General features: G+C 47.9%; 1 protein-coding gene across 16 annotated transcripts in view; it reads right to left on the bottom strand.

Moving 5' to 3' along the window:
• Positions 1 to 21275, bottom strand: part of RALGPS1 (Ral GEF with PH domain and SH3 binding motif 1) — a 353198-nt gene that overhangs the window by 3820 nt on the left and 328103 nt on the right. For 10 of the 16 annotated variants that reach the window (XM_060200191.1, XM_060200189.1, XM_060200192.1 and 7 more), the window contains 6 exons: positions 11772 to 11855; positions 10471 to 10576; positions 7107 to 7199; positions 6886 to 6991; positions 5073 to 5164; positions 4454 to 4486 (listed from right to left, as the gene is read on the bottom strand). In XM_060200191.1, coding sequence (XP_060056174.1) covers positions 4454 to 4486; positions 5073 to 5164; positions 6886 to 6991; positions 7107 to 7199; positions 10471 to 10576; positions 11772 to 11855 — 514 coding nt within the window. Of the gene's footprint in view, positions 1 to 21; positions 777 to 4453; positions 4487 to 5072; positions 5165 to 6885; positions 6992 to 7106; positions 7200 to 10470; positions 10577 to 11771; positions 11856 to 21275 lie in introns of those variants that run through there. The other 6 variants (XM_060200196.1, XM_060200202.1, XM_060200194.1 and 3 more) reach the window with 4 other exon arrangements.

Raw genomic sequence — 21275 nt, 5'->3', positions numbered from 1 at the left:
GGAACAGAAAACAAGACACAATTTAAGGCATTGTTTGTTTACAGTAAAAGAATGCAAGGGACCCTTAACACAGGAGGAATCCAGGCTCTCACTCTGACCTTCCACAATGGACAAGGCTGTCACCGAAGGTAAAAGCAGAACCTCAGAGCCAATGAAGTGTGTGATGTCACAAGTCTTGTGCCAAAATGCATGTTTCTCAAAGAGCTCGCTCTCACTCGCACACATACATAAACAGCACGCACACGCAGAGGACGCTTCGGGGATTGTACAAAATCTGAGGCAGCCCCGTGGGTGAGCAACCCCATGCACTTGGGGTGTAAAAAGCCAGTTCCACAGCCTGTTCCTTCTCTCTGGCCCCTCATGCAGGTACCACTGTCCACTCCTTTGTGCAGTAGAAAGCACTAAGGACCCAACATGGGCCGAATGCTCTCTGGTTGCAGCAGCAGCAACAGCAGCAGCTGGTGGACGGACGAGGGCCCAGAGAGGGAGGGCGGGGTATATAGTTCAAGGTTAAACCACGGCCCCTTGAGGTGGTGCTGCAGAATGAATGTCATGAGAGTCGCTGGGGATTGGCAGGTGGGTGCGGCACCAGCGGAGCCCCAGGGTGGTGAGGCCACTGGTCATGTCCCCTTGAGTCCGCCTGGGAGTCTGGCCCATAACAGCCTGTGCCCAGGACATGAGCTTCACCACCAGTCCTAGGCTGGGCTCTCAGAAGCCACTGAAGTCACACCAAGTCCTGCAGAGACTTATTCAAATGACATAAGGTTTGCAGGTACCTAGAAGAAAAAACTCAGTCTCTTGTCAAAATTCCAACCTACCAGAGGGGACAAGGGTGGGGCCTAAGGGAAGGAAATAGGCCTTACCCAGCTCTGTTTGAGCAGGTCAGGTGGGGAGAGCTTAGGGTAATAAGAACAAACACCTTTGTTTGGCTTCTGTGTGCCAAACACTACTCTGAATGCTTCCTAGGCATTGTGTGTCTTGGATCCTTACAACTACCCCAAGAGGCAGGTACTAGATTATCCCCATTCTAAAGAGGAGGAAACTGAGGCTTAGAGAAGTGAAGCATGCAGTGAGTGGTGGAACTAAGACACTAGAGCCTGTGCTCTCAGTTACTACCCTTGGGTCCAAATAAAACTGTATTTGTAGCAGAGAAGAATCAAATCCTACAGCAATAGAGCTCTTAATCTTTTTCTCTCTTGCAAGTGTATGTGTGTGTCAGGCTACCAGCAGGAAAGATGGGTAGCCAGGGAGTGATAGCAACTGGCCACTGGAAGCTGTCTGGGGGTTGCCAGGAACCTCAGCATAAGATTCCAGTTCTCTACCCCAAGATCAGGGTGTTCCCCACTCCCATCAAAGCAGCTGACATGCCCCATTACTGACTCCAGATCTCCTCCTCCAGCGCTGTTGGGAGCTACAGGAGATTTGATTACAAGAATTTAATAAAATACCAAATCCATCTTGGTGTCAACTTGGTTAACACGATGAATTAGGAAAAATGCATCCCCTTGTACTAGGAGACAGTTATTAAGAATGGTTATGGCAGCACTGTTCAAAATAGCAAAAAGTAGGAAATAATTCTTGGGATCACTGACAAGAACTGATTTTAAAAATATCAGTCCAAATAAGTGAGTGACAGCTACATACATGGACATAGATGAATCTTAGCAACACACTACAGGCAAAAAGCAAGTCACAGAAGATAACATAGTTGTATTTCTATTTGTAAAAATAAAATTTAAAAAATGTACTCTTAGTGCATTAAGGAATCAAATACACATACTAACATGATTAAGGAATGGAAAACAAACAAAATGGGTAGGAAAAAGATGGAATGAGGATGAGGTCCATGGGGGAAAGGAACTGTTCCGAGGCCCTAAAAGGTTTTGCTTTTAGGCTGGGTGGTGGATACAGGGGTGTTTTTCCTTTACTGCTGTTGCTTACACCTAGCACATGTGTTATAAATAAGGCTTAAGTGTATTCAGTGTTAGTAAATGCTTTTTTTTAAACCAGAACACTGCTCAGCTCTGGCTTATAGTGGTCCTGGGGACTGAATCTGAGATTTTAGAGCCTTGGGCATGAAAATTTTTATGCATAACCATTATTTTATCTCCCCAGTCCTGCCTGGTAAAAAGAATTTTAGAAAATGCAATTACAGGGGGCTTGGGGGTGGAACACTTGGTTAAGTGCACATACAAGGACCCCACTGGCAGAAGGAAAGCTTCACAAGCAGTGAAGCAGTACTGTAGCTTCCTCTCTCTCTCTCTCTCTCTCTCTCTCCCTCTTTCCCTATCTCCCTCTCAATTTCTCTCTGATCTGTCAAGTAAAATAAATGTGTTTTTTTAAATAAAAATAATTTAAAAAAGAAATGAAATTACACAAGAATGAAAACCTCTGCATTTTTCCATGGGCAGAGATGTATTTCTGTAATGCCTCCTTTGAGCCCCCTTCTCTACCAGACAGATTTACTGTGACTTATTTAAATTATCCTCTCCTGTGGAATATTTGCTTGTAGCTAATATTTTATTAGTGCATACGGCACAGGGCAGCAACTTACAGTTGATGGTAAATTAGAAATAAAAAGAGGTGCAGGAGGAGGAGGAATCAGATCCCTTCCCCTAGTTCTGAGATTGGATAGAAATACTTAAAAGTTGCAAAGCCGTCCCGTGGCACACTTCCCTTGCCAATAGTTGACATTTGATCTATTTGTCCTCTGACAAACACCAACTCTGCCAAATGAGTTTGACCTAGTTCTTTGCTACCTGCAGTGAAACTGTCCTGAAAGGGACAATGAATTCCCGTTGCTGCTGTTCCTGGCTGGGGCCACAATGCCAAGGTGCCACCACAGGGCAGACACCAAGGGCCCCCTCCTCTCCATCTAGTAGCTCACCTGGTTTCCTGCCCACAGGTCACAGGGCCACCTGTGTGTGGCAGGCTAGCTCCACTGTACTGGGCTCGTAGAGTGAGCCCTGGACACCTACCATGTGACCTGTGTGGAGGAGGCCAGGCTCCATTTCTCGCTTAAGTAGACCTTTGCGTCACCTGGATGTGACTGCTGACCCAACCCCTGGACTTGCCATTATGGGTATAGGCATTTATATTACTTTAATGTGGAAAATATATGTAAACCCTCTAGAGCCGTGGGATTCTAGTTTTTCATATATCATTTTAGAATTGTCTATGTGGGGTTGCGTGGTGGCTCCTGAGGTTGAGTATACCCATTACCACATGCAAAGACCTGGTTTCAAGTCCTCAATCCCCACATGCAGGGGTGGGGTGGGGTAAGCTTCAGAGTGAAGCAGAGCTGCAGGTGTCTCTCTTTCTCCCTATCTCCTCAGAATTTCTCTCTGTCCTAGCAAATAAATAAATAAACAAATAGTAGAGTCATATATGCATAGACAAATGCCCATGTAGACTTGTATATGTATTCAAACATAAATGAGATCAACTTTCATGCGTTTGCACATTTTGCTTTTCTCACTTAATATCATGAAGCTCATTCCAGGTGATCACACACATCTGCTTTGTCTTTCTCATTGCCCTCAGTGTTGCACATGAAGGATCCACGTCTGTTTACCTATCGAAGACAGTACTACAGTGCATACCCTTTCTCTGTGTGTTCACGTGTCACCAACCCCTCTGACAAATTACTAGTGGTCAAATAATGAGACGAAATCCCAATTTGTTTGAGCTTCCCTGTGATATCTCAAATACTCCTGTATTGGTCTTACCTTATTTTTTCAGTTTGTTGAGGATGTTTTGCTAATTTTGTTTTCTAGTTTCTTTTCATCTGATTAGATCAGTTTGTCATTCGTGCCCTTATGTGTGTTACAGATGGAAATCCAGAATGGGAGCAAACTGAGCACAGAGCCAGGGGCTCCATCACTACAGACTTCCCTCTGGCTTATGAGACTCACTCAGAGAGACTGAGAAGTCTGTGACAGTGCTATGATAGCCACAACTCAAGTCCTCACCTTCCTGGGCATCCCAGCTGCTTCCTACGCTTCCCCCTGAAGCCATTCCAGGCCTTGGGGTTTCCTTCCCAGGCTGAGAAGGATCTGTCTCCCCAGCTCCCTCTTCTGGCTGATCCCGGGGAGATATAGACTGGGAGGCTTAGGGACAGGAGAACCCACTCTGACACCATAGCCCAAATAGTATTCTTCAGGCTCCCTTCCCACCCTCCCCAGGGAGTAGGGAGATCCAGTCTGCCTCATCCAGTGCTGAGGGCCGAGGAAGCTGCTTTTCTCTAAGCCTGAGTAGCCTGGGCTTCTAGGCCTTTAGCTCAACTGCAGGCAGTCCAGCAAAACCAGAGGAGACAACAGGCGTGGCTAGCACAGACTCGGGCACCAGGCAGACTTGGGTCAGAGCTCAAGAACTCAGGGACCTGCAACAAGTGTTTGTCACTTTCTGAGCCTCAGTGTCCTCAGCATAAAATGGAGATAGTAAGAGAACTTACCTCCCAGGGATGTTGGGAGGATTCGGCCAATTCCTGCAAGTAAAGCATTTCACATAATAACAGGGCCTAGGAGGGGTGGGCATGGGGGGTGGGAAGGGGTTAAGCGAGCCTGGCCCTGCAGACCAGAGAGGTCCCACTGGTTCAGTAAGGAGTGTCCTGTTCATCAGCAGCCAGGCTTGGCACATGGATGGCTCACAATACTTTATTATTTCTCAGGACAAGGAGGTCTTTAGTTTGATTGAAATAGTTCCAGAGAGTCAAGTTGTTTTTTTGGTTTTTTTTGAAGGGGGGGGAGGGGAGTAGTCTATGTAGATGCTGTAGTTTGACCCTTGGGACTATATAGCACTTGACACCTATCAGGGTCAGGAAAGGCCACAGGAACATCTATCTGTTCTGAATGGGCGTTTCTGTGATATTTTCTTGAACATGAGACACAGGGATCAGATCCAGAGTTCTAATCTGAAGGGGGCTTAGTTCTAAGATGAGCAGGGTAGAGGGTGAGCAAGGAGAGTGTCTGTGTCTAGCTGATAGGCTCAAAGGAAAGGAGGAAGCCCTCCTTAGTGCCTAGGGTGGAAGGGGAGGGGTATTTCAGGTGACAAGAAAGGGGTAGTAACTTTACCTGAGGCCTGTTGCTTTTACATGCATCATCCAAATGCTTGTGCCATAGTATTGCATGAAACCGGGAACCAGTCTGGAACTTGTAAACATTGCCTGAGGGGTAAGCAAACCGCTGAATAAGAACAGGGTCACTGGGGAGAGCATGTCGTGACTGTTGCATGAAGATGAATGTGAAAATGGGGAACGCAAGTGAAGGTGGCCAGGGCAGCCCAAGCAGCCTCCCATCCTCCAGGCTGATTCTGGATAAGGGCTCTTAATCATTTTTTGAATTATAGTGTCTTTGGTTCTAGCAGATCAACCCTTCTCAGAACAATATTTCAAATGCATAAAACCAATACAGTACAAAGCAAAATGATGGAGATCCATCCTACTGAAACAGTCATCAAATAATCGAGAAATAAAGGAGTGTTTAGCACACAGGCTTCCTTATTACCACACTAATCACAATAAGTAAGGGAAGGTCTGATATTGTACCTAATTCTAAAGAGATGAGCATAAATGATATTTGGGGATACCAGCTGCAATATGCAATATGAAAATATCTGTGGTTTCTTTTAGAGGTAAAAAATCATAGATATTACAAGCATTCTCGTGGTTTGTAATACTCACAATTAAAGAAATTAGAGCTCACTGAAGATAAAACTATATTAACCTCCTCCCAAGTTCACAGACCCTTGGAATTTTATCTAGACACTCTGGCTACCCTTGTGTAACAATGTGCTTTCCTCTGGGTTAGAGGCCACCAGGACTTTGAGTTTAAGGCTCTGTAGACACAGTCTTTGCTGCCCTAAGAAACCACCTCCAAGCCTCGCCTAGAGCCTGAGGAAGCTCAAATGGTAGTGAGGCTGAGAAGCCACTATGACATAAGTGTTAGTGATCTAGGTTCACTCACTCAGACACAAAGTGAGAGCCTGGTAGGTTTCCTGTCCTCCCCAACCCACCTCCCAGCTCACTCCCATTCTTAGCTCAGAACATTAGGGCCCTGGCACTCAAGCTGTGATTGCTCGACCAATAGTGTCAACTGCATCACCTAAAAGCTTGTTAGAAATGCAGAATCTTTACCTCTACCCTGATCTAATAAAACCAAATCTGAACTTTTAACAAAATTCCCAGGTGATTTGTATGTACAGGAAATCCTAAACTAGAAAACTAGAAGATTCCCGACAGGGTGTGAGACTGCTTGGGGCTTTTACAGCCCCAGTAGACAGAGAGAAGTCAAGATGCAAGCAATTTGGGGTTCTTATCACATGATAGCGTGAAACTAAGGAGGCTAGCACAGCTTTTCCCTGAGTTTCAGTGAAGACAGGATTCCTGCACCTGTTGTGGGCAAAGAACAAAGCCAGGAGAAACTGGGCAACAGCTGGGGAAGTGAAAGGTAAAGTTTCTGTCAATAGGTTCTTCTCTGAGCTGGTCTTAGACCAGGATACTACCAGAACCTAAGGCACAGGCAAAATCAGGGTTGTCCTGAAAATCTCCCAAGTCTCAGACCCTCCCAATCACATGGTCACTGTCTCATATAGAATGATGTTATTTATGCCAGGACTCTGAGGCTACAGCTCCACAGACAATGGGCCCCAGATGAAGCCACAAAAAAGACTTGTCCACCCACATGCCATGCACACAGCTCAATGGACACACTACCCACCATCTAAGCAGCAGTGGGACTCATGGGGGAGGGCCCTATGAAAGCATAACCTGAATCAAGGCAAAGCGACAGCCTCAGCAGTTTCTATTATTTGCACATGCACCCTCAGCAGAGGACGAACCAGTGTGGAGAGAAGCTGCAGGTGCCCAGCTCCGGGGCCACTGCCTACCTTTGTCAGGGTTGTTCAACTGGAAGATATCTGGGTGCTCAGGGTCGTCAGGCAGCTGCACCATCCAGCCCACAACAGAGACCTTTTTGCCAGGTGTGGATTTATACTGGAGGAGAACAATAGTATAGTTGGGAGGCCCACACCTTCTGCTCCCCAAGGAAGGCTCCCCTGCAGGCCACACTAGATAGCGGCTCAGAATGGAGCCATTTCTTGGGACTTACGTGCTTTCTATCTGTGCCTCTCAAGGACTTGGCTCCGTAGTACAGGAGGGTAGATCCTGAGAGAATGACCCAGTATCTGGTCCATGAAGACAGCTGCAGGGGAAAGGGAGGCAGAGTGACAATGATGCTGTAAGTGGGGACAGAGTACTTCAGGCTGTGGGTGGAGGGATGTCCCCCACTCCAGTACCAGCAGAGACCTCATCTCTCCCTTGGCCCTGCACCTCCCTTCTTAATGCCCCCTCCATCCAGGACCTAGAAGAGGAAGGTCTTCTTTGCCTCTGAAATCATCCACTCTAAGCCCTACCTTCCCTCTGCAGCCCCTCTAGTCAGAGAATCCTTTTCCATCCTGTTTAAGGTTAAGGAATAACTAGTATGTGTTCAGGTGACTCAGGCCCAAGAATGTTCTGGTGAAAAACATTATTAAAACACAGATCTCTCTAGATATGCTGGAGAGCTGGATCTGTGGTAGAACTTGTGTCTTTTACATGTGAGGTCCTAGGTTTGATTCCCTGCACCATAGGATAGCAACAGGCAGAAGGAGTAGAGCTCTTTGTATGGTGGAATGGTGCTCTGGTCTGTCTCTCAGTTTTGTTCTCTTGCTTAAAAAAGAAAACGGAAGTCAGGCGGTAGCACAGCGGGTTAAGCACACGTGGTGCAAAGTACAAGGACCGGTGTAAGGATCCCGGTTCGAGCCCCCACTCCCCACCTGCAGGGGAGTCACTTCACAAGTGGTGAAGCAGGTCTGCAGGTGTCTATCTTTCTCTTCCCCTCTGTCTTCCCTTCCTCTCTCCATTTCTCTCTGTCCTATCCAACAACGATGACATCAACAACAATAATAATAACTACAACAATAAAAACAACAAAAGGGAATAAATAAATATAAAAAAAGAAAATAACTTGGGGGGGTGGTAGCACACCCACTTGAGTGTACACATTACCATGCACAAGAACCTGGGTTCAAAAACAGACAAACAAACAACAACAAAAAAAGAACCTAGGTTCAAGCCTCTCATCTGCAGGGGTGGGGAGGCACACTTTACAAGCAGTGAAGCAGGTCTACAGGTGTCTCTCTCTCTCTCTCTCTCTCTACCTCTCTAGCTCTCCCTCCCCTCTCAATTTCTCTCTATCCTATCAACTAAAACAGAAAGGAAAAAAAAGGAAAAATTTGGCTGCCAAGAGCAGTGGATTGATGGTGATGGTACTGGCACTGAGCTCCAGCAATTACCCTGGTAGCACTACAAAATTAAAAAGAGAAAAGAAAGAAAAGAAATTCATCAAGGGAAGTGGCTTTATAGTGAAGCACATATCTCACAAGTGTGTGGCCCTCGCTCTAAATCCCAGCACCAGATAAAAAGTTAAGTGACTGGGGAGTTGGGCAGTAGCGCAGCAGGTTAAGCACAGGTGGTGCAAAGTGCAAGGACCTGCTTGAGGATCCCGGTTCGAGCCCCGGCTCCCCTCCTGCAGGGGAGTCGCTTCACAAGCGGTGAAGCAGGTCTGCAGGTTTCTATCTTTCTCTCCCCCTCTCTGTCTTCCCCTCCTCTCTCCATTTCTCTCTGTCCTATCCAACAACAATGACAATAATAACAACAATAATAACTACAACAATAAAGCAACAAGGGCAACAAAAGGGAATAAATAAATAAATACTTAAAAAAAGTTAAGTGGGGATGGGATATGGAGATTGGGTGGTGGGAATTGTGTGGAGTTGTACTCCTCCTACCCTATGGTTTTGTTAATTTATCCTTTCTTAAAGAAAAAATTAATTTAAAAAAAGTTAAGTGGCTGAAAGACAGTCTATTCAATAAAACTCTCACTCCCCCATGTGGAACCCTGGGTTTGAGCCCCATCACCACATGGGAGTACCAGGGACAGAATCAGGGGGTGCTCCATGGGTAGTGAAGCAGTGCTGTGGTATCTCTCCTCTCCTCATCTGTCTGTCTGTCTTTCTTAAAACTTAAAAAAAATGAAGAAGTTGGGCCTGGGAGTCCACTCAGGTATGCAAAAGGCACTGTATTCATTCTCTGGTACTGCTTAAGGTAAACAAACAAACAAACAAACAGGCCAGGCCAGGCCAAGGAAAACCACATGTCCGCTATGGGTTCCTAGCTGAGACTGAAGGACAAAGCTTCTGAAGTCTTTATAGCCAGAAGTGGGAAAACCTGACAGCTTCAAGCAGGCTTAATCGGGTGAAGGCAGGCATTCCTCATTCAGGGGACTGTGCTCCCTGGCTTGGGGAAAATCCCTTTAGAGTGCCTTTTGTTGCTGCAAATATCCCCTCTTGATAGAGGTGGCTGAGAGCAGGGGCTAGACAGCTCTGCATCACAAGCCTATGAGGTCCCTCATGGTGGGGATGCATGCCCACCAATGGTGAAGACAGGGCCTGGTAGTCCCTGGAGATTGACACACATTGCCTCTTTATGTCAAACTGAGAGAAGTTTCATGAAATAATAATTACTTTTAAGGGGCTGGGTGATGGTGGTGGAGGAGGGGCTGGTGCATCTGGTAGAGTGCACACATTACCACACATCACCGTGCACAAGGATCCAGGTTTGAGCCCCCAGTCCCCACCTGCGTGGAGGGGGGGGGGAAACGGGGACTTCATGAACAGTGAACCAGTGTTGTAGGCATCTTTCTCTCTCCCTCTCTGCCTTCCATTTCCTCTTCATTTCTTTCTATCAAGGAAACTGAGGGGGGAAATGGCCACCCAGAGTGATGGATTTGTCCTGTAGGCACCAAGTCCCAGTGGTAACCCTTGTGGGAATAAAAATAAAGTTAAAAAATAATACTTTTGTTCTGTGAGTAGAATGTCAGTATTCTCTATCTGCTTTATCTTATACACAAAAACACTGATCATGCCCCCAAAGGATCATTCCTCACCACTAGGCCAACCAATGGGAAGACACTGCTTTTAGGACACTATCTTCCTCTAGCCTCAGAGTGGCTAGGGCTGGACTTTGGGTGTGGTAGAGGCAGGAAGTCTGTCTAACAGGCCAGATGTAGGGTCACAGGATGTTTTGTCACACTCTGGATCCAAGAGACAAGAGTGTGGCCCAGAACTGGGGTGAAGACTCTTCTATACCCACAAATCACCTGACAACTGAAGGTGGCACCTGGTCACGGTGCCTGTTACCTTCTGGTGGGCACTGTTCAATGGGGCATGTCTATGCAGACAACAGATGGTGGAGAACAGGAGCTGGGGCAGAGGAACGGGAGGCACCTACTCCCTGGAGAGGCACTGCCATGCAAGTGACATTCCTAGGGTCTAGGTACTATTTTAATTTCAATTTACAGATGTGAAACTGAGGTTCTTGCACAGTCAGAACCCAGGACTTGGCTGTTTCTGGACAGGGGTGTTTGCACTCACCGTGGGCTTCCGTCCTTCTTTGAGCAGGGTTTTCCTTCGAAGAGGCCCCTCCATGGTGGGCACTGCTGCTGAACTCCCCAGTGTACAGATGCATGGGCCAGTGGGGCTACAAAGAGAATGTGGGTCAGATACCACCCTGAGGAGCTAACAGCAGCTGTGCCTCACTCACAGATATGGCCACAGGCTGGGGACTCAACAGTGCTGGGCAAGGCCAGGAGCACCTGAAGCCACAGAGAGATGAAAGGTGGCCTTGAGCTTCCTCATAGCTCAGAACTGTCACTCTCACATTATATCTTGCTGAGTGCTACAAGGTCCCCGGCATGGTGACCAAGTTCCCCATAATCTAGGCTCCTAGTAACAAGTCCACCCCATCTTATTGACTCCTCTGTGGTGGCTTCCTCCTGGCTCGCACCTTTGAGCTCTCTCCCACCTGGGAAGCCTGGGGCAGCCTCTCTTTGTGTTGGCAGGAGCCTTGGAGGAGCACTGAGGAAGTGGGGTGCACTGGGAGGGGACAGTGATGAGAGTGGGTCCTAATGCACCTGTCTTCAGATTAGTCTTCCCAGCACCTGTCCTCAGATTACTGGCCCACCCTCTCCCAGGAGACTCAGACAGTGCCTGTGAATGAATATGGCCATATGCATCATTAGCCCATCCTGGGCACCAGCTCTACACAGTTTCTGCTCCCGGGACACCTCCCACAGCCACCTCTCTCAGCTGGATGCCACACCCCTTGCTGCGCTTCCTTCCCATCCTGGCCAAGTCCTGCCACCGCCCACCAGCTGCTTGAACCACAGAGTTGGAGGCTTCTTCTCTTACTCCTCTAGCTCTCCCCATAGAACTAAACACATGTGGCTGTCCACCTCTGATACCCCACCCCACATTCACCTTGACCTTTCTTGGGACAATCTCTCAGTGCTTTCCTTGGCCTCCCTCTCTCCTTTCCATGAGGACACCCGCCACACACACTCTCTCTCACTCTCTCTCTCCAGCTCTCCATTGCTATTCTTGTCTCCTGCTGTGGCTACTCTGGTCCTTCCCTCCCCTTAGCTCTTACATTCTCATTACTCTCAAGACCCCTTTCCCTTTATTTGGTACTCCCTGTCACTCTTCAGGTGGCCTGTCCTGCTTTCCTCACCAAGAGCCTCCCCTTCCTGTCTGCAGCCACTGGCACCTATGATTGCTCTGGTGCTGGCTTTGGGGAGCACCAACCTCACAAATTCAGTCAGAGGCTGCACCCCCTCTCCCCACAAGTAAGTGCCCGCCAGTGACTTGTTGAATGCATGAGCAAAGGAATGAGATACCTGTAGACACAGCTCCGGGTTCTGGGAGAATTGCGAACAGGCACCCGCCAGTTGGGTCCCAGTGTAGCATAGAGCCGTCCCCTGCTTCAGAGGGAAAGGGCTGAATTTTAGCAACAGCCTGGAAAGACCAGGTTCTCCTCAAGGAGCCAAGGGCATCTCACACTATGAGGTCATTAGCTTAAGTGGCCCCACCCCAGTCACCTCCCAGCCTCCTCTGTCACACTGCAGGCACAGCTGGGGCACATCTACAACTGCCAGGTCAGTGGACACCAGAGCCTCCACCAGGGAAAGTCCTTAACTTCCCCCAAGTAATTGTTTAATTTTTTTAAAGATGTATTTATTTTGTGAGAGATCAGGGTACTGTTCTGCCATATGTGGTGGCTGGGATTGAACCTGGGATTTCATGCATGCAAGGAATGTGCTCTATCTGCTTAGCCACCTCCCCAGCCTTCTTCCCTTAGCTTTTTTTTTTTTTTTTCCTTTTTCCTTTTTTTAATTAAATGTCCATTCTTCTTCTGGTGTCTAGGGGATGTCTGACATCCAGCCATGCCCACCTACCCCAAGGCAAGGTAGAGACATTGAGTAGAAATCGATGTGCAGTCCATCTCCTCCATGGTAAGTCATGTGGGGGGGCTTGCATGGCAGGACCAGGCAGGGGGGCACAAGTGATATCCCCATTCGCCAGGGCGTGGCTGAATTCTGTGTGCTTCATTCTCTTCACCAGATGGTCTCCTGTGCTGGTCCACCCCATTCCCTGACTCCTACTCTGTGACCTGCTGCACAAGCCAAGGGTCGAGGGCTGCCCTGGGAGGTCTCCGGCAGTCTGTTCCAGGGGAAGCTGCAGCTCTGGGGGGTGTTTCCATCTCTCCCTTTGTTTATCTTTTCCTCTCTTAGCAAAATCACTTCCTGGGTTCACTTGCTTCCTCAATTCCTTCCCCACGTCCACAGCGCAGTCTATCTCTGAATTACAGCCTTCATTGCCCACTGGCCGAACAATGATGTGCCCTAGTTCATTGTCAGGCAGACTCCAGACTTCCTTCTCAAACATCCCTTCTGTCCTCCACTACCAAGCCTCCTGGATAGCTGCAGACTTCTCTGTGGCAGCAGATGCTGTGCATGGTGTGAGGACGCCCTCATTCACTGCAGCTGGTGCAACATACCATAATGGAACTCAGGCTCTTTCGAGACGAGTCTGTGTAGCTCCTGCCTTTCCACCCAGGAAGGGACTATTCGTGATGAGAATCTTGGGTCCACTGTCCAGAGCTGTTGGGAATCTGATAGTCATGTAGCATGACTGCTCTGGGACCCCTCTGCCTATCAGCTACCCTGCTTTGTGCACTGCAATAGCATTTGCTTGGCTTCAAGAGCCTTGAAAGTAATGAATCACAGCTCTTTCCCTGCCACACCTCCTGACAGATGGGCATGGGCTCAGCTCCCCATTTTCTGTGGTACATGCTCTGGTAGGTTCAAATTCCAGCCCTCAGACTGGAGGGCCTCCTCCTTCTCTTCCATTCAGAAAGTATGCTGTGATGCAGGGAGTGAAGACCATCCTCTAAAGTCATCATGAAAAGCTAAGTGTTTATGAGCTTTGGGACTTTCACTATTACCAAGAGCCTCATAACTGGTGTGGCATGATGACTGACACAACCCCATGCACCAGTAGGTGGCCCAGTCATACTTTCCTCCTCAGTCGTAGGCACACGAGTGAGCTGGTAGCTGAACAGGTTCTCAGAGGACGTCTCTTCGATCTGGGTTCCTGCTGAGTGGTCACCTGCTTGGAGTTGGATTTGGAGTCTCTTCCCAGGACTGGGTCCTCTCCACCATTCCTCTCATGCACCTCATACCCCACCTCCCCACTGCCACATCCCACACATCAGAAGAGCAGAAAATGAGTGAGGCTGCAGACTGTGATAGCCAGCAACTCTGCAGAGAGAGCAATGTGGGCAGTGTGGCTGTCTTCTCTCTCCTTTTAGGAGATCGTCCATGGCTGCCCAGTTAATGGGTGTTTGGCAGAATTGATCTGAGTTGATGGGGAGCCTTCAATTGGCATCATCCAGCCTTTCAAGCAGTCTTCTCTTGCACTCTTCTTGAAGGTGTGAGGTGCTCCCATGTGCATTGATAAGTGTGTGTGTGTGTGTGTGTGTGTGTGTGTGTGTGTGTGTGTACACAAGAATGAGGAAGCAGAGCAAGGACATCACACAGCAGAGCCACTAGTGAGTGCTCTTGATGTCACTGAAACTTTGTTTAAGAACAAACCATTACTCTCCCCCACAATGGGGAAACTGAGGCTCAGAGATGCGAAGGCATTTGACAGAGGCATGGAGTATAAATTAGGATTTGAATGCAGGCCTATTTGACTCTATAGCCCAGGCTCCATATGGTAGGTTCTGAGATGTCATGAAGGGTGGGTTATGTCACAGCTCATTCTCAGTGGGCTTGGTCAGTATCCCTGTTTTTGTGGATGGCCACAAAATCCTCAGGCCCAAGCACCTCCCAGATTCCAAGTCCTTTGCTCTTCTTCCCCATCAAGTATCCTCCTGATGGCTTTGGATGTCAGGCACTTAGAAAGCAGCTAACATATCTAACTGCTATGATGCACATGCACATTCTCCCCAACTCTGTAAGGCACTGTTCCTGCACCCTGCTTTAGATGAGGAAGCTGAGGCTCAGGGAGTGAAGACATTTGTACTTCACAGGTCTGCCTCTAGGGTTGGAGACAAAAATGCTCACAAAGGGAGGCTGACTTTCCTATGTGAGTATAGGGCCCATGCCAGGCAAACTTCAGGAAGTGGGAGTCAGAGCCCACTGCTCCAGGAGACAGGGAGTGGCCCAGGGCTATGAAGAATAGTTGTGTGACTTTCCTGCAGGCCAGCCATTAGGAGAACAGATTTGTGGTTGTGATAGCCTCCCTTCTCCTCCTCTATGGAGAGCCCTATAGAACTGCAAGAGGATTGTGCTGGGTGAGGGTGTCTCTGGCTGGGCCCAGGCAGGCTGTCGTTAGCACAGGAGACCCAGGTTGTTCAGTCACTGGACCAGACGATGTGATTACTTCCCTGTTTTGTGATTTATCAGAATTACTAATTGTAATGTTTTGGGCCAGAAAAATGCAAGGTGGGCAGGCATTAATATTTGTGAATTCTAGAATTCACAGGTTTCTCTGACATAAGGGCTCTCCTACCAGGACCATACACCTCTTCCCCATCCATCATTGTGGAAACAGTCTTCCTCATGTGGTCAAACATGAGTCCTCAGAAGGCCTATTTATTGCTCCTATTCAGAAATGGATCTTGGGAACCTGAGGACAGTTTTCTTCATGAGAAATTGTCTGGAGAAATTTTAGGCTGCCAACCAAGTAGAACACTCAAGTCCCAAAGAGTGTGTGGAATGATGAAGAGGGGAAGGTGAGAGAAAGTGACGAGGATAAGGATGGCAATGGTAAGATGAATGACAATCATGGGGATGCTGGGTGACAGGCAACGTGCTAAGTAATATTCATTCATTACCTTGTTTAAACACAGAACTGTGAGGTCGGCACTATTCTTAGCCTCACCTCATAAATAAAGGACCCGAGGCTTGGAGAGACAGAGTAACTTGCCCAAGGTCACAACACTAGGATAAGGAAGGCTGGGGGGATGCTGTTGAAGTGGAAGTAGGCAAGGTCTGGGGAGGGGAGTTGTAAACATCATGGGTCTGGCCAACAGCATCACAGGCATTAAGGCTCACCAAGGGATGTCTGAAAGATCATCTGTCCTGCAATAGTTTTGCTTTCTAGGTACCCATTTGGTTATAGGTTTCTTGGGCATTGGGGTTAAATTGTGTAAAGCCTTGAGTTGCAGCTACTGGTCTAGGAGGCTGGAAGTAGGAGAGGTCATAGATAAAAATTGCTTTGATGGGAACCGGACGGTAGTACAGCGGGTTAACCATGCATGGTGTGAAGTGCAAAGGACCCACGAAAGGATCCCAAGTCGAGCCCCCACCTCCCCACCTCCAGGGGAGTCACTTCACAAACAGTGAAGCAGGTCTACAGGTGTCTATCTTTTTCTGCCTCTCTGTCTTCCCTTCCTCCCTCATTTCTCTATGTCCTATCCAACAACAGCAATAACAGCAACAATAATAACAAGGGCAACAAAATGGGAAAAATGGCCTCTAGGAGCAGTGGATTCATAGTGCAAGCATTCAGCCCCAACGATAACCCTGGAGGGAAAAAAAATGCCTTGAGGTCTCAGTAATCTTGTTAGCAGAAGTAGCTTCCCCCTTCTATCTCAAGTGCACAGAGAGCCTATGGAAGTCTAGGTGATGCAGCTCATCACCTGAATCCACATTTATCTGTAAACTCAATGGGAAGCCACTTCCACTAGGCCAGAGCTTGGTTCAGGGCCTCTCCTGATGATTCACTGTCATCTGTAGGCAGGAAGCTGCCACCCTTACTACTCCTGGGCTCTGGGACATTCCTCCCAGGTGCCTGTTCTTTTAGATCATGAGCATGATCCCCTGGGTAGATCCCTGGGACCCATAGTTATCTGCATATCTAATCACGAGGACAGAATGGAATCTAATCCCAGTCAGTCCAGTCATGATTTCTCCTCACAATAGGAATTGAATTTAAGAGGCTGGAAGTCAGGCTGTGTGGCTGGGTGAAGCTATAATATGTGGAGGCCAGATGGTGGTGCACCTGGTTAAGTGTAAATAGTACTAAGTGAAAGGACCCAGGTTCGAGCCTCCATTCCCCATTTACACAGGGAATGCTTTATGAGCGATGAAGCAGATCTGCAGGTGTCTATCTTTCTCTCTCCTGTTCTAACACCCCTCCTTTGTCAATTTCTCTCTGTCCTGTCAAATGAAAATAGAAAGGAAAAAAATGGGGGAAAAATGGCTGCTGGGAACAGTGGGTTCATAGTGTAGACACAGAGCCCCAGTGACAACCCTGATGGCAAAAACAAAAACAAACAAAAGAAAACTATAGCACGTAACATGGGAGGTGTACCCCTTGTCCTCTAGATATCTGGTCTGTGTAGAGAGGGAAATACTGAAGATATACATAGGAGAGACCAAAATGAAACAAAGAACTGATGGATGCCCATGGGTTGTGGATATTAGACTGTGAGGAGAGAATTCTCAGCTACCTGTGAAGCTGCTGCATCTAGTGGCCAGAGGAGAGCATCCAGAAAAGGCCCAGGGATTATTGCCCACTGTTCTCTCTCAGAGGGTTCTATTGGGCAGATTCCCACTTGCCTGATTTCAGAGTCTTATACTGACAGCAAGGCAAGCAATGACATCTTTTTTTTTTTCCCCCCCTCCAGGGTTATTGCTGGGCTCGGTGCCTGCACCATGAATCTACCGCTCCTGGAGGCCATTTTTCCCCCTTTTGTGGCCCTTGTTGTTGTAGCCTCGTTGTGGTTATTATTATTGCCATTGTTGATGTTGTTCGTTGTTGGATAGGACAGAGAGAAATGGAGAGAGGAGAGGAAGACAGGGAGGGGGAGAGAAAGACAGACACCTGCAGACCTGCTTCACCGCCTGTGAAGCGACTCCCCTGCAGGTGGGGAGCTGGGGGCTCAAACCGGGATCCTTACACCGATCCTTGTGCTTTGCGCCACATGCGCTTAATCCACTGCGCCACCGCCCGACCAAGCAATGGCATCTTTGGGGGGGAAATGAAACAAGAAACTTGACAAATAATCCAACAGAGCTGCCACCCAAAAGATTGGGCAGGACAGAAGCAGAAGAATGGCTCTGGGAGAAGCAGACCATGGGGTTCGGGGTGAAGTTTGCAAGCCTAGGGGACTCCTGGGCCTTTGTCACAGGTGAGGCAGACAAGGCCCTGGGAGAGTCGACCTCACACTCAGTCTCTGCTCATGTGAACGTCATACCTCTAGGCTGGCTTCCAGAGCTTGGCCTCTTTCTTCTGAAATACTGAAGAGTTTGGAACTCAAGGTACCTTTGAACCCCATCTATCAAAGCCCTAAGGTATTCTCTAAGAAGGAAAGATACTTTAAAAGATAATCTAAGGTAAAAGAGAACTACTGGATGGTTTTGCTTATATGTAGAATACAGAGAACTGAAATACATGAACTTGCAAAAAAAAAAAGTAACTGAACTGTCTCTAAGATTGTAAGAACTATAGTGGTTATCAATGGGTGGGACACAGAACTCTGGCAGTGGGCGCAGAGTAGAATGATAATCCTGTGATCCACTGTCAAATCACTATTGAAAAAGAGAAAAAAAGAAATTGTCTAAATGTTTGCACACATTTCACTGTCTAAGGCTTCAATGGAAATGATTAATACACATTTGCATACAAAGAGCAAAATAAACAGATAAATAAATACAAACTAATTTGGGGGTAGTAGGCTTGGCTCCATTTTCCTGGCATCTACCTAAGGACGCTGGAAGATTTCACCAGCTAAAAAGGATGCACAAACCATGCACAGGGACGAAACTGCATCACAAAACCTCTTAGACTCTTGGCCATCACGTGTAGCACCCCTTCATACACCTCAGCTCAGCCTGGAGGCGGTTGCCTTCATTCCAGGCCACCCACCCCGCCATGACTAAATGACATTTGGGACACTTTCTCTTCACGCTCCTCCTATTCTTCCAATTCCTCAGGGCTAGACCCCTGGATCATGTATTTTGCTAGAAGAGCTACCTAGTGAGTGAGACTTGCTAAAATTCTCAAAGTAAGCTTCCCAAAGTTAGTGACAACCATTTATGTGCTAAGTGTTTCCTGCGAGCACTATCACTATTGAGCCGAGAAAGCTGAGGCTCAGAGAAGTTGAGGGATATGCTTGAGGTCCTTAAGAAAGTAAGCAGTTCTGGCTTCAGACTCCCAGCACTGCTGGCAGTGTTCAGGGGTCAGACCATGTCCTTTCACTGCAGAGGCCCACTGAGAGCTGAATTCCTGAAGCCTGTCTCCCTCAGGGATTCTCAGTGATACAGGGCATTCCTGGGTCACTTCTCATTCATGGTATATGACTAAAGCCTTGCAGCCCAGGACTCCCTTCAAGGGCTCACTGTCCTTGGACCTCTGCTTAACCATCACTTCTTCCAGAAGCTACCCTTGAATCTGCAGTCTGACTTGGATCATGTATGTCTTCTTCATGGTCTTCTGTGGATCTGGCATGGCTGATCTGTCTGTTGACTCTACCATGAGCTCTGCCTAGTTTCCCATAATCCCCAATCCCATTGTGAGCTCTTCTGAGTTCCCCAGTGTACCCTCATTCTGTACCTCCCTGCTGTACACCTTGACTGAAGCTGGCTAGATCCCCACAGACTCCTCCATCTAGGAAAGGAAGCAAACAGCCTAGCTTCAGAGAAGGTTATCAGACTTTCCTTCCTGGTCCTTTCCCCCTTGCACCAGAAGGGTTTCCTCTGACCACTGGACCCCCCCAAATAACCTGAGCACTCCTGGTGGCCCACAGCCCATCCTGGTCCTACAGGCTGTCTCTCATGTGAGAAGGCCCTTCCACACGGACTGGAGACTTCAGACCAGGGAAGATGGATGGCATGGTGTTTTGGAATAAACTCTACACGGTATTTTTCATAATTTCTCTCTCAAAAAATGAGTCAGTAAACATTTCTGATTTCATCTTTTTTGAAAAGCCTGGATAGAAAAAGAAACATACACCCATTGTGGAATATAGGGAAAAAGAAAAAGAAAAACTCAATAGTCCTACAACTCAAGAGATAAGATGGATGCGATTCTATATTTTCATTAAGTGCATCTATGTTTATCTCAATCATCGATTTTTGTCCCTCTTTTTTAAAACTTCATTTAACATTCAGCTTGCGGGCTGACATTCTTGTTTTCAAATCGGGTATAAAGGAGCACTTTTTACTGATGCTCAGATTGATGTAGTCCCTCCCACTTCCATTTCTAAGATGAAGTCTCAGGTTGTACCAAGCCAACCTGGTGCAACATCTACACTTGCTACTTGCTTGCTAATTAGTACATGGCGCAAATGCCTTTCAGAGCCACCTTCCTCCTCTCCTTGGGAAAGTACAGTGTGCTGCTGTTGTCCCCACTCACAGGACAGGGGAACAGGAACATTACAGGACAGAAATATTAGGAAGAGTCTTCAGAAAGGAGTGGGTCCACTCTCACCCCACTCCCAGTGATTCCTGGCTTTTGGTTCTAAGGGCCTGCCCCAGGAAATGTGTGTGTGGGGGGAGGGGGTTGGGGAATGGTGAAGGGGGTTGTCTCTAGGAAGAACCAGGGGCTGAGACCTGGCCAGCACTTTGCTGGTCTGGTTGCATCCAGACTGGAGTCTGTTCATGTCTCTCCTTGTCACACAGGCCCTGTGACCTTGCTTGTTTGGCTTCTTGAATTCTCATTTTATAGTCCCAGCAAAAACAGGAACTGGGGGCATGGATATTCCTTTGTCTGATCTGGTCCTCTCCCTGGAGTTCTAGGTTCCCAAGTGATGTCCTCTGAGATTGGTTTTAAACTCGGGAAAGGAAAATGTGCAAGAAAAAGCCAAATGATTCCACTGATAGACACTGGGGACCCACCACCCCTCCCATTCACAGTGGGGCAGGGTGATCAAGGATGATTAAAATATAGTCTCAAACTGACAGAGGTGTGTGTGTGTGTGTGTGTGTGTGTGTGTGTGTGTCAGTGGCCATGGGTTTTCTAGTCTTTCATCCTGAGTTCTGGCTTCATTTCCTTCCCTGACCCAGGACAAGCACATCATCAGGGTGAGAGGACTGGTGGGCAAATGAGCTGAAGGTTGTGCCCCTAAACTTCAGTGATTCCCTCCTAACCTAGCCTGGCCTTTTTGGACTAGAAAAACCAGGGTCTCTTCCTTCCTCACAGCTCCTTCCTCAGGGTGGGGCCTAGTTTCTCCTGCACTCTTGGCTCCCTTTCCAAAGCCACTGTTGCTCATGCAGGTTTAACTATGAGAGACAGTTGTGTTCTTACAACATCTGTGGGAACAGCTGGTGGGCTTTCTGGGAAGGGAGGTTCCACTTAGCCAGAAAGTGTTTTGGAGGCTCTTTCTGGGCTGGCTCTTGTCTTTGGACCCAGACTCAAGGCAGGTGAATGCCCCAGCTTCTGGAGAAGAAGGGACCTTCTCCCTTTTATGGGGTGAGGGCAGTAGAGCCTGAGGGAGACCAGGGGTGCAGAGAGGACCCAGTGAAGCTGAGTTCTGGATGGGCAAAAGTTAGTTAAGAATAAGGGAGGCCCAGGTGATACTATGTGTAGATCACTGACCAGTGAGAGACAAAAGCAGCACTTAAAGAAGACTGTCAAGGGGTATGAGGTGAATCTAACTCTCCCATGGTGTCTCCCACAAAGTCTAGAATGAAGACGTGTTTAGGGAGTGATTATTTAGGCAAACATGAAAAAGAGCCTCAAAGAAGGTGGAAACAAAGACTGGAGGCTAAGCTCTAGGTGTTGGAAGCCTGGGACAGCTAGCATCTGGATAGTCTGGACTGTCTGAGCTCTGGGAAGGGACTGGAGGGACAACCCAGGCCCACCGAGAGCTTCTGAGCAGGTGGCTTCCC

The sequence above is a fragment of the Erinaceus europaeus genome, chromosome 10, assembly GCF_950295315.1.
Source record: "Erinaceus europaeus chromosome 10, mEriEur2.1, whole genome shotgun sequence".
Classification (NCBI taxonomy): Eukaryota; Metazoa; Chordata; class Mammalia; order Eulipotyphla; family Erinaceidae; genus Erinaceus; species Erinaceus europaeus.
Note: the sequence above shows the minus strand (reverse complement) of the source record. Positions and strands in the feature narration are given on the sequence as shown.